Source organism: Podarcis tiliguerta, assembly GCF_965153285.1.
Source record: "Podarcis tiliguerta genome assembly, chromosome: 3".
NCBI classification, from domain to species: domain Eukaryota; kingdom Metazoa; phylum Chordata; class Lepidosauria; order Squamata; family Lacertidae; genus Podarcis; species Podarcis tiliguerta.
This window is the reverse complement of record NC_139536.1, coordinates 43,418,219-43,430,810: the sequence shown is the minus strand read 5'-3', so window position 1 is coordinate 43,430,810 and position 12,592 is coordinate 43,418,219. Positions and strand designations below refer to the sequence as shown.

The 12,592-nt window shown below is 42.8% G+C and overlaps 1 protein-coding gene and 1 long non-coding RNA gene across 2 annotated transcripts in view; one reads left to right on the top strand and one right to left on the bottom strand.

The window, feature by feature from the left end:
- The window catches only part of FMN2 (formin 2), a 157,473-nt gene that overhangs the window by 20,030 nt on the left and 124,851 nt on the right, over positions 1–12,592 (top strand). The window contains exons 3-4 of the mRNA XM_083432083.1: positions 2,315–2,481; positions 12,410–12,557. Coding sequence (XP_083288209.1) covers positions 2,315–2,481; positions 12,410–12,557 — 315 coding nt within the window. The remainder of the gene's footprint in view (positions 1–2,314; positions 2,482–12,409; positions 12,558–12,592) is intronic.
- LOC310673690 lies at positions 4,408–7,888 on the bottom strand. Its single transcript, XR_014509194.1, has 2 exons — positions 7,443–7,888; positions 4,408–4,564 (listed from the first exon to the last, which is right to left on the bottom strand). It is a non-coding gene; the product is annotated as an uncharacterized lncRNA (long non-coding RNA).

Here is a 12,592-nt window from a genome sequence, read left to right as displayed (position 1 = left end):
GGTTAGGACTTAGTTACTTCCTCATTCTCCCGGTCCTTTCATCATCAAACCTTGGCATCTCCCTTCTTACCAGAATCCTATGCCTCAGAAAAAGGCTTTTGATCCATGGTAGAGTTTGTGCTTTTTATGCATGCAGCCTGAGCTTCCCTAGAATCTCCAGCTAAAGGAATGGTTAGGAGGAGTACCAATGAAGATGCTTTCTTGTGTCTATATCCAAATGGACCATTGGTTCTAAAGCAGCTATTGTATGTATGACAACAGCTTTCAACCTTTGCAATGTATTTTTTGCCTATATGGGTCTCTATGTCCTATGGTCTGTTATGCCCCCTTCTGGAAGTTTGTGGGAGGGTTATTTAGTCTTTTAAAATAGCAACACCACAAAGCCATACATGACAACACACATCATTCAGTAATGTTGAGCTGAGAGGAACTTGGATCACCCTGCAAGATTTTGCAAGAGTATAACAGAGCTGGCACATTGAAAGGCCCTTGCCCCGGCCCCCCAATGTAAGGCAGAGGACTTAAAAGCTCTTTCTGTGTCAGGTAACCCCAAGCAGCCCCAGCACAAAAGGAGCTTTTAAGCTCTCTGCCTTGCTTGTATTTAGCTTTCACAATTCCAACCCGCCTGCCTTCAACTGCATATGGTTGAAATTGCACATATTAAATGTATATAAGATGTGATCGTACCGTACTTTGGCTCAGTTGAAAGTGATTGCTTTAATTCTTCAGCATCAATATGAAACCAGTTCACATGACTCCAAAAAGAGTTGTAGCATTTTGGACTGACTGAGAGGAATAACATTGTCAAGCTGCTCATTTCATGACTTGTTTCAGATTATTACTTATATCATCTTGCAGTTTGCCTCTCATTAGGGAGAATTTCCTCAAGCATAAGCAACAATAAATTGTGGTGATTCATTCCAAGTTGATTAACTGTACCAGGCATTCAGAATATCAAGAATTATCATGGTAAATAATACCAGCAAGAATCCAACTCTTAAACCTAATGCTCAAAAGAGCTACCCCTTCAGAGGTAAGGCTGTGATTTACCTCACTCCTGTGGTAAACACATCCATATTTTTTAAGTGTTCTGAAAGTTAAAATATTCTAAAAATAGTTTCAGTTAAAGCAGTATTTCACCCACAATCTCAGGGCTGCCTTTATTGACATAAAGCCCTATAAAGGTTGAAACTAGGACTGTGCGAAACCTTCCCAGCATTTTCACAAGTATATCCACCTTGCCCCCAGAGTGTTCCTGCACGTTTGTAGATTCAGGTAGGTAGCAATGTTTGGAACACTTATCCAAAATGGTGGATGTGAAATTGTCATGATGGTATGGTTTTCTTTGCTTCCCTAGATCAGTTTGTGCTTGGTAAACCATGCAGGACAATACATTGATTCTTAAAGATAATCTTGCAAATTGGCACAGACAATTTAAGGAGTATTCTCCCCACACTAAATATTTCCCTCCAAGCCATGGGCCCTCCATTCTCTTGAAGGCAAAATTTGGTGGAAAATCTGTGAATCAGCAATCCTGATGTACTTTAATGTCTCACTGAACTAGAGGTAAAGCATTGTTCACTTTTGAGATTCCAGAATGGCTAATAAAAATTTAGTACACTATGAAACAATAACAGCTAATATATAATGATGATGTTGTTGTTGTTTAGTCGTGTCCAACTCTTCGTGACCCCATGGACCAAAGCACGGCAGGCCCTCCTGTCTTCCACTGCCTCCCCCAGTTTGGTCAAACTCATGCTGGTAGCTTTGAGAACACTGTCCAACCATCTCGTCCTCTGTCGTCCCCTTCTCCTTGTGCCCTCCATCTTTCCCAGCATCAGGGTCTTTTCCAGGGAGTCTTCTCTCCTCATGAGGTGGCCAAAGTACTGGAGCCTCAGCTCCAGTATATAATAGCAATATATAATAGCAAGATTTATTAACATGTTGTGTCAAGAGGAGAGCAAATGATTGAGTGCCTTTTTAAAGCAGCAAAACAGAAACTTCCCTTCTTCCTCTATGCTGCCATGCCACCATGGCCATTGTGACCAAGCCAAGGTCCTTCCACAGAGCATCCAATAGGCCTTCTGGGTGGTTCCCTGAACCTGATATATTTCTAAGAGGCACCTGAGAACCAGTTTATAGAAGCTGCCCTGCCAAGCTGAAGGGTGTACACTGGTTGGAGTAATGCTTTTGCAAGGAAGCAGCTTTTTGCCTTCACTTTGATTGTGACTTCCAACCACTAAAATGGTTGTTCTGTTCAAATGGGTTGTTGGATTGTTACCATTTATTTAACATTTAACATTGATTTTTGCAGGCCGAACTCTGCTGGAAAAGCTATCCAGCCAGCAGGACAATGCACCTCAAGAAGAAGCAGAGAAGCTTTGCTCTTGGATCATTGCAATGGGTCTGCTGCTCCCCTTCAGCGATTGCTTCAGAGAGCCATGTAGCCAGAACACACAACAAAGTGCACCAACTTTTGATGTAAGTCACATTCTTGGGAATATCTATCAGAGACTTTAATGATAGTTCACAATGGCTTGACCCTCTGTGGCAGGATTGGGTGTGGCCCATTTCCCCTTGTGGCACCCTGGCTCTGGAACTCTCACTCCAAGGAAGCTTGTCCTTTTAGCACAAGAAGAAAAGTAGTATATAAATGCTTAAAATAAATACTGGTGCAAACTAAATCCCTGATCTGCCTTGCTGGAAGAGATCTGGATGAGCTGGATATTAATTAATTAATTAATTAATTATTAATTAATTAATTAATTATATCTTTATTGTCATTGCCCCCTTCGGGGACAACGAAATTACTTGGCTGCTCCATAAAAACACTAATTAAAAGAAATATAGTAAAATACATAAAACACCAATTAAAAAAATATAGTAAAATACAGCAAAGGAGATTTGATGACTTTCAAAGTCCGGGCTTCCCATTCAGGGCCGAGATCGCTCTGGAGAAGAAGCTGTTCTTAAGACGGCTTGTTCTTGTCTTCATCGTCCTGTATCTCCGTCCCGACGGCAAGAGCTCGAAGAGACAGTGACCAGGATGCGATGGATCTTTTACTATGTCCAGTGCCTTCCTATGGCACCTTGTGGCGTAAATCCGCTCTAAGGTGGAGAGTGGGCAGCCAACAATGCTCTCTGCTGCCTTCACAACCCTGTGCAACCCCATCCTGTCCTGGGTAGTACAGCTTCCGTACCACACACATAAGCCATAAGTAAGCACGCTCTCAATGGCACAGTGATAGAAGGCAAGCAGCAGTTTCTGCGGAAGATGGTTTTTCCTTAGTATTCTCAAAAAATACAGTCTCTGCTGCGCCTTCTTCACAAGCCCCCTTGTGTTGACACTCCAGGACAGATCCTCTTGTAACTCAATGCCCAAAAATCTGAACGTTGTTACCCTCTCCACACAGACCCCATCAATCAAAAGTGGCTGGACATTGCTCTTCTGTCTCCTAAAGTCCACCACAAGTTCCTTTGTCTTCCTTGTATTTATGAGCAAGTTGTTAGCTCTGCACCACTCTGTCAGCCGCTCCACCTCATCTCTATAATCCATTTCACCCTCCCTTTCAGAGATGAGCCCAATCACGGTTGTGTCATCTGCAAATTTGACAACCCTATTACTAGGGTGAGTAGCGACACAATCGTACGTGTAAAGAATATAAAGGAGCGGACTGAGTACGCATCCCTGTGGTGTTCCTATGTTAGTCTTAAGCATATTAGAGGTATAAGGGCCCAACCGAACCCTCTGGGGGCGGTCTGACAAAAAGTCCAATATCCACCCACAAAGTGATAACGGAAGCCCCAGATCTTCCAGGATATGTAGTTCAACCTAGCCCTGCCAGGCTTTGTTGGTCTCCAGTGACAGGGAAAGTCCATGGCTGATGGGGGAGAGGCCTTCCTCCAAGGAGACCACAATGTGCTCCTTCCAGTGTTTCTACACAAATAGTAGTAGTCAGCAGAAACCTCCAAAATGGGACAGGAAGGGGGCTAGCATAGGGTTCACTGGATCCTGAGCTAATCCTGATGCCATCACATGGTGACAGTGGGCCCAGTACAGGATTTGGTGGGTCAAATAGGCCATTTTTCCTGCCCTGCCCATCATTTTTCATCCTGGCCGATGCAAGTGTTGGGGGCAGTGGATGCAGCAGTGACTATGCTCTATTAAACCCCACCACTGCCAGCCATTTGGTGTGAATTACAGTCTTAATATGTCAACATAAGCCATTACAGATCCAGCAGGAGAGAGCCCCTAGAAGCAGAGTTTAAACTCACAAACGACAAGCAGCAGTATAAAATGGGAATATAAGCTGTTAAACCTTTTCATATCTTGTTTAGTTTGCATACAGCATCCCCCCCCCCCCGTTTTCTACCCCTCATTCAATGAACAGACCACACACTGCTAAGTAAATTTAAAGTTCTTTACTTACAGATTCAAATGTCTTCTTCCTACATTTATCCAAGCAACAGCAAGAACACAGGCAGAATACTTTTGGGTAGAAAGTACAGAAAGATAGCTTCAAACATGTGCTCTAATCGTGGAGCTTGCTTAGACATGTCCTCCCTAGGCATGGAGAGGGGGAATAGGAAGAGAAGGCTTCGCTTCCTCTCTTATCAGAAAAGCGGGAGTGTGACCTGTGTGTGCTCAGATATGTATATTGACCCTTACATATGTCTATAGCACTCCTGTGTAGAATATATAAATTGTGTTTGAATACAAATCCTAAAACTTTCAGGCTTTTGTGTATTATGTGAGGTTAGAAAAATATTTTCCAAGTATAAGCCTAAAGGTAGCAAGGGACCCTCTGCAGTTGCTCCAACTGGGGCAATCAACTCTATTAATTGGGGCAGACTGTGGGAGAAATTTTGAAGCAAGGTTGCATTCTGGCTCCCACTCTTTTTAGCTTTTATATTAATGATTTGGTGCCATATTTAGGCAATGCAAACTCCCCCTCTCCAGTAATTAGGAACAGAAGGTCTTAATATTGTTGTAGGCAGATGATTTAGTACTCTCTCTTTCATGATTGTCTCTCAAAAATCTCTTGGAGTTGTTTGCCACATACTGTATACAGAAAAACCTATCTATAAATTACTCCAAGAGCAACCAAGATTGTGGTTTTTGGTGAACACAGTTCTAGGTATAAATGATGCTTAGATCAGCAAGCATTCTCATGTAAATACCTGAGTGTACTCTTTCATGAAACCCTCTCTTGGAAGTGTCATATGGAGGCATTGACAGTAAAAGCACCCAAAACTTTAGGGGCACACTTGAAGTTCTATTACAATAAAGGAGGGCAGCTGATTGAACCTGCTCTAAATATATTTGGTAGTAAAGTGCTTTATCAAATGCTCCATGGTGTTGAAATCTGGGGCTCTGATTTGAACTCCATGAAAGTTTGGGAAACATTGCAAAATATTTTTTGGAAGCTATACACTTTGCCATCAGGCAAATTAGCAGCTCTTCATACAGAATCCAGCTGGTCAACAGTTAAAGCAAGAGTGGACTGTGCTCAGTTAGAATAAATTTTTTTAAATTGCTGCTATGCCTATTGAGCATTTTCCTGAGCTGTGCTACATGGAATTGGGTGATAACCAACTCTGGAAATCAGCTTGTCAATATGTTTTAGAGTATTATTATTTTCCAGAACTGAGCTCTGCTTTGACCTTGTATAAGTGTCAACTAAGGGATTGGATTGGGGTGCGGGTGGCGCTGTGGGTAAAAGCCTCAGCGCCTAGGGCTTGCCGATCGAAAGGTCGGCGGTTCGAATCCCCGCGGCAGGGTGCACTCCCGTTGCTCGGTCCCAGTGCCTGCCAACCTAGCAGTTCGAAAGCACCCCCGGGGGCAAGTAGATAAATAGGGACCGCTTACTAGCGGGAAGGTAAACAGCTTTTCCGTATGCGGCTCTGGCTCGCCAGAGCAGCGATGTCACACTGGCCACGTGACCCGGAAGTGTCTCCGGACAGCGCTGGCCCCTGGCCTCTTGAGTGAGATGGGCGCACAACCCTAGAGTCTGTCAAGACTGGCCCGTACGGGCAGGGGTACCTTTACCTTTTTTAAGGGATTGGATCTTCTGAATAGAACCCAGAAGGGACCGATACCTAATTAGAAACACCACATTTCCCCCTTGCTATCCATTCTTGAGAACAGAGCATCTCACTAGATTCCTTAAGAAATAGCTTTATTGAGCTGCGTTTCCAAGTGATGCCCACTGCCATCTTGGATGGCTGCTACAACAAGGTCCCATACGCAAACAGACTTTGTATTTGTGATCAACCCCAGGTAGAAGACATCACTCATTATCTCTTAAAAGATAAAGGTAGGTGAGATATATATAATCTATGAAAACTTGTAGGAATTTTTAGATGGAACCGCATAATGAGGCCTTCCACTTAGCCCCATGACCGTGGGTGCCCAGGACCGTGGGTGCCATGCAATGTGCATCACCCTGGCACCAAAAATTGTGGGTGCCCAGCCCCTTCATGGGGAATTTTGTGGGTGCTCCCAGGGCTCCAGAGAGTTGGCACCCTGTTTCCAGTTGCCATGCTGTTGATCCCCTGCTGATCTAGATGTTGCTGTTTGTTTTTGATGATCAGTGCTTGCCCTTTCTTGCCACAGAGTCGCCTTGCAAACAATGGATTTTTTCAGGCATTTAAAATCGTAATGTTTTTTCCACCCACCCAGAGCTCCTAAGACAGGAAATCATCTGACTCCAAACTGAAAATGGCATTGCTGAGTATGCTCATGAATGCAGTTTTCAGCTAAAAGCCGTACTTGTGTATGTCTGTTGATATTAGAAGGATTCTTATTTTTCCATTTTGCAGCAACATTGAATTTTGTGATTATTAAAAGTTGTGGAATTCACTCCTACGAGTGCCCTCTCCCAATATATTTGTATCTTAGAAACTTCTACTTACAATTAACATAGGCATCTACCACTTTTGCAGTAATACTGGTTCATAAATGAAATTTGTTGAGGTGTTAGATACCATCTTAAAAACAAACCCCTCAATATTCAATGATGTGGATTTGGCAGGTGTCGAATACCATTGTATTTCAGGCTGTAGATATCCATTTCATATTTTGAAATAAAATGGATTATTTCCCCAAGGGTAAGAACCACAAAGTTTATATACCATAGAAATAGCATGCTATGATCCCCAGCAATTATTGCACCCCAAGTATACATGGGGCTGGTTCATCACATTAGGAACAAACGAAGCTGCCTCGTATTATTATCCAGTATTCTTGATATTTTAGGCAAGCCATGCCTTGGAAATTTAAATTATCAGATTATTTGTCACTTCATTGACAGGCAAAGGATAAGATGGCACACCATCCCATTGTATATACTGAAACTGTCCGGACTAACAGTTCATACCTTCCAAGTGCCCCATTTTAAGCGAGACAGCCATGATTTCTTTGAAGGCGCCCTGGGCTTTACCTTCATCCCAGGATGCCCGCTGGATTTCATGCAGCCTGTGGATGAGGGCTGTGGAGGCATGAGAGTTCCTTCCCTTCCCCACCAACAGGGTGCCCTTCTTCTCTAATTCAACTCCCATCATCCCCCAGGAGAGGGGCCTGAACACGCATGTGAAATGGAGGGGCCTCAGCCACAAATGGCCTGACGCGGCTTATGTGTGCAAGAGGGGGGCCTTGCTGTTGGCACTGAGATGCCCACACAGGATGTCCCTGTGCGGCTGCCATAGCGTGTGTGCTCAAAGGAGGCCTCAGGTTGCCATGGCAGCAGTGACAGTTTTCCCCCAGCTCTGCTACATACCTCTGAGGGGCAGTTTGAGAGTTGGTGCTCCTAACTGACCCTAGCACCACTGCAGGCCATTGAGGACAAGTTTTACCTTGATAGCAAGTTTGTCACAGACCAGAACTGAGTTGTGAGTGGGGAAAGGGGAGCTGCTTGTGGGGTGAACGCACACGGTGTTCAACAATATTTTGAAACATTTTGTCATGCAATGTGTACAATTAACATGGGATGCATTCGCTGCTACAGGATGGCGGTGGTGGTCATAGGCAATAGGAATAAGTACACTTATGGAGGAAAAGAAGCGTATAAATATTTGAGTCATGATGCAGAGGCAAAATCTCGAGTTTAGAGGCAGTCTTAATGTCAGGTGCTGTGGGGGAAATAGCAGGGGAATGTGAGCATGCCCTGCTTGTTGGGCTTCCAAAGAAGAAGCATTTCAGCAGGAAAAAGGATTCTGGATTAGGTGGAACCAACTTGCACTGATCTATCAGCAGACTAGGAATTCATGTGTCTGGGAGAGGGAAGCAGACTTAATATTGCGATCTGCAAAAATATTTTTTTCTGGGGATGGGGGGGGGTAGCACGCCAAAAGGGCTCAGCCCTAGGAGATGGCGCCCCTGGTGGAATGCCCTCTAGAGTGAGGTGTGTCTGTCAGGAGTAATCTAAAAGCATGCCTGATTATCTGGGCTTTTGCTGAAAGGAACTGTTCTTGGCAACTTGGAGATCACTGCTTAAGATAACGGTTTTAACTGTTTTTGCACTTTTAAAAAATGTTTTATCATTGCTACCCTGGGCTTCTCAGGAGGAAGGGTGGGGACTGAGAGGAGATGAGGAACGGTTGAAGGAGCTGGGTGTGTTTAGCCTGGACAAGAGGGGACTGAGAGGAGATAGGATAGCCATCTTCAAATATATTAAAGGCTGTCACATGAAAGAGGGAGCACGCTTGTTTTCTCCTGCCCTGGAGGGTAGGACTCAAACCAATGGCTTTAAGTTGCAAGAAAGGAGATTCCGACTAAACATTTGGAAAAACATTCTGACAGTAAGAACTGTTCAGGAGTGTAACAGACTCCCACGAGAGGTGGTGGACTCTCCTTCCTTGGAGGTTTTTAAACAGAGGTTGGCTGGCCATCTGTCATGGATGCTTTAGCTAAGATTCCGGCATTGCAGCGGGTTGGACTAGATGACCCTTGAGGTCCCTTCCAACTCTAAGATTCTATGATTCTATGAAATATGTGTTGAAGTAGTGCAGCTGCTCCCCCTGCAGTAGTTTTGCTGGAGAATAATCAAAATAGAGCTAATGTACACAGTAATTTTTGGCATAATTTTTAGTTGATTAGAAGAAAGCAAACTTGAAGCATTAATAGCAATCTCTCCTCCTTATATCCTGTAATTTATGTTCAGTGTAGCCTCTGTGTAGTTTTCTGTTTTCCCCAGCTAATTCAGTACTGCTGACTAAGGCTCCTTCTAACATCCTTATAACCAGTTTGGGCAGGTCTGTGTGAATTGATCTCAGTGCTATTTCTATCGCATGTTAACCCTTTCAGGACAGACTGCTTTACCTTTGGGTCTTTCTTCCCAAACCTGTGCGTGGCATTGTGAAGAGGCACCGGCATTGCATTGAGTTGCAATGACTTTGCTGCTTATATGCGCTGTAAGACTTCAATAGCTACTCATTTATTCATGAGATGAGTCTGTCTACGTCAGTAAAGATACAAACAAGATAATGACACTCCCTGAATTCGGCTTGGAGGTCATGTACACTTGTTCCTGGCAGTAAGTACCATGTGAGCTTAACTGTTAACAATGCAGCAACTGAATTTTTATCGATGGCTAGGTGAGAATCAACTATTTTGTAAGCTGGCATGGAAATATATTTGATGGATAACTGAGGCTGTTTGATTAGATGTAATGAAAAGAAATATGGTACTATTCCTGATTCAGATCTGGAACGGTACCTTCGGCTTATGCAGGCAAGTAGCTTGCCTCACCCATGTAGGATACCTCTGCAGTTTTAAAGAGCCAGCCAGAATTGCTGTGTAAGAGTATATGTACGCATGCATCCTTATTTTGTTGATAGCTATATATATATATATATACCAGGCAGATAGGTTGTAAAGCTACCATGCCTTTTTAAAAAAATCATCTGGTTTGTTTCATTAGTGGGCAGATTATTAACTGGGGAAAACTGGACACTTCTTACATATCCAATAATTTGTCTATGGTAAGAGAAGGGCTTGTCATCCTGGACTGCAAAAGACATATGCTGAGTAAAATTTGTATTTAGCAAATGAGATGAAAGCACAGTAGGGCCAAAAATATAGAAAACTTTACTGCCTTGTGCACTTTTCAAACAAGCTGGTTTGCCATAAGAATTCTTATTGTTAATATTGCAGTCAGTACTGTTATACTAAGATTTGGTGTCTTTATTTATTCTCAACCTTCCACAGCCATGCATACTGTTTTGTTTTAGAAAGTTTATGGTGTGGTGTAAAAATACGTAAACCTGTAGTCTGTAGATATATATGTGCAAATGCTCCTCTTCATTTTAGAATGCAAGGAGATTTGAGATGGTAGACTCGTTGACCCTCTAAAACCAGGTTTATAAAATCCCCCAATTTAAATTTAGCTAGACCTTGCTTGAATTTCATTCACTCTTCATTTGCAATTGAACATATAATTTTTTGCCTTGATGTAATGTAAGAGGGTTTTCTCTGAAAACTGAATGCTATTATTTTGTGACTGAGGATACTGTTGGTGTCGAAAATGCACTGTTATTCAATAGTTTGCTTCATTTATCCCTGTATCATTTCGCTAACAATATAACTCAACATTGCTAAATGCAGCCATCTGCATTAAATCCCACTGCACTTTAGAACACTAGAGACAAAATTGTCTAAAGCAGCATTCCACCCCTTCCCCTGTTGATGGTGCTAATAACACTAGAGTTAAACGTTTTCCCTTTAATAACCCTATGAGGCAAATCACCATTACTCTTATTTTATCCAACGGAAAACTGAAGCTGAGATAGTGAAAGGCACAGGGCTAACCTAGTTGCCCAAGTTGACATTTAATTCAGCTATATACCCATCATGGAGGGATGTGGGTGGCGCTGTGGATTAAACCACAGAGCCTAGGACTTGCCGATCAGAAGGTCGGCGGTTCGAATCCCCGCGGCGGGGTGAACTCCCGTTGCTTGGTCCCTGCTCCTGCCAACCTAGCAGTTTGAAAGCACATCAAAGTGCAAGTAGATAAATAGGTACCACTCTAACGGGAAGGTAAACGATGTTTCCGTGCACTGCTCTGGTTCGCCAGAAGCGGCTTAGTCGTGCTGGCCACATGACCCAGAAGCTGTCTGCGGACAAACGCTGGCTCCCTTGGCCAATAAAGCGAGATGAGCGCCGCAACCCCAGAGTCTGTCATGACTGGACCTAATGGTCAGGGGTCCCTTTACCCATCATGGTATGCTGTCATTAAATGTTTCTAATTTTCAGTTGGTTATAAGTCAAACTGTCTGTCCCTGTCTTTTTAATTTCCACACACAAAGGGTCACCACCCCCAACTTGCTTGACCACCATTACAAATAAATTATGGTAGTTACTGGTCTTGGCAATGCCAGTTATTTGATATGGGGCATTAAGTAAAGCTTGTGTGGTCTGTCTTACTCATGAGGAAGTGCCATAGCTCAGTGGTAGAGTATTTGCTTTGCATGCAGAAAGTCTCAGGTTCAATCTCCAGCATCTCCAGTACTCTCTCTGAAACACTAGAGACCCAATGTCAGTCAGAGTATGTAGCGTTGAGATAGACATGTCATTGGTCTGACTTAAGGACTCAACTACATTGGTAAAGAAAAAACGCTTTATATGCGTTATAATGCTCTAACACCATATGGCGCTGTGGAGTCCCATCTTTCGCCAATGGGATTTCCCTTTTTGAAGTTTGCAGCCTGTTTAACTGAATCGCTTTTTTGATGGGTCTAGTTGCAGCCTTAGTTTAAAGAAGCTTCCTTGATTCATATGGTTTTTCCTTTCAAAACGTGTATTTCGCCCTGTCATCTGTTCATCAATCATAATAGCATGCAGAAACATTTATAATACGGTTTTTGGTGTAACTGTGATGTTTGTCTTATTTTTTAGTTGTTTTGTTAATAGTGTTACATAGATGGTAATTGTTTTATTTGGGATTTGGGATTTTTCCCACCCAGAAAAAAATCTCTTATTGGGTCAAAGGCCAAATTATTGCTAAATTATTGCTGAGATTTCAGGGTGCACTGCCTCTATCCTTTTCTTTTAAACATCAATAAATAACCTCTTCATTACACAGCACATCCTTGTACCACAGGCTCACAAAATGTTTTCATTCCTTTAAGGGGTCTGTTTTGGAATGCATTTTAGGATTATCTGGAGATACCTAGTTCAGAAGTATTGCCCTGAAATATTTGTACTTGGACAAATATAGCTATGGGTTTTCTATTGCTTCTAACTCTGAACCAAGAATTTCAGGTATACCTTTAAAAAACCCCAATAACTGAAAATTTCATGAGATCAAAGAAAGTACTGGTGTAGCACTGGGTGACTAAGTAGGCATTGGAGGCAATATCTTTGGAACTTGAAGAGATGTAATATTTATTTTTATTTTGTAAATAATTACAGCAAGATCAGCTTTATACTTGGGCTGCAGTCAACCAACCCACACACTCATCAGATTACATTGAAGGAAGATTTCCAAGGAGAATTCCATCAGTGTGGCCCCCTCCAAAGCCTCCAGATGAAGGACAGAGAGTGAAACATGCGGAAACAGGTAAGGCCTGAAAGTGCAAATAGAATGTATTACTT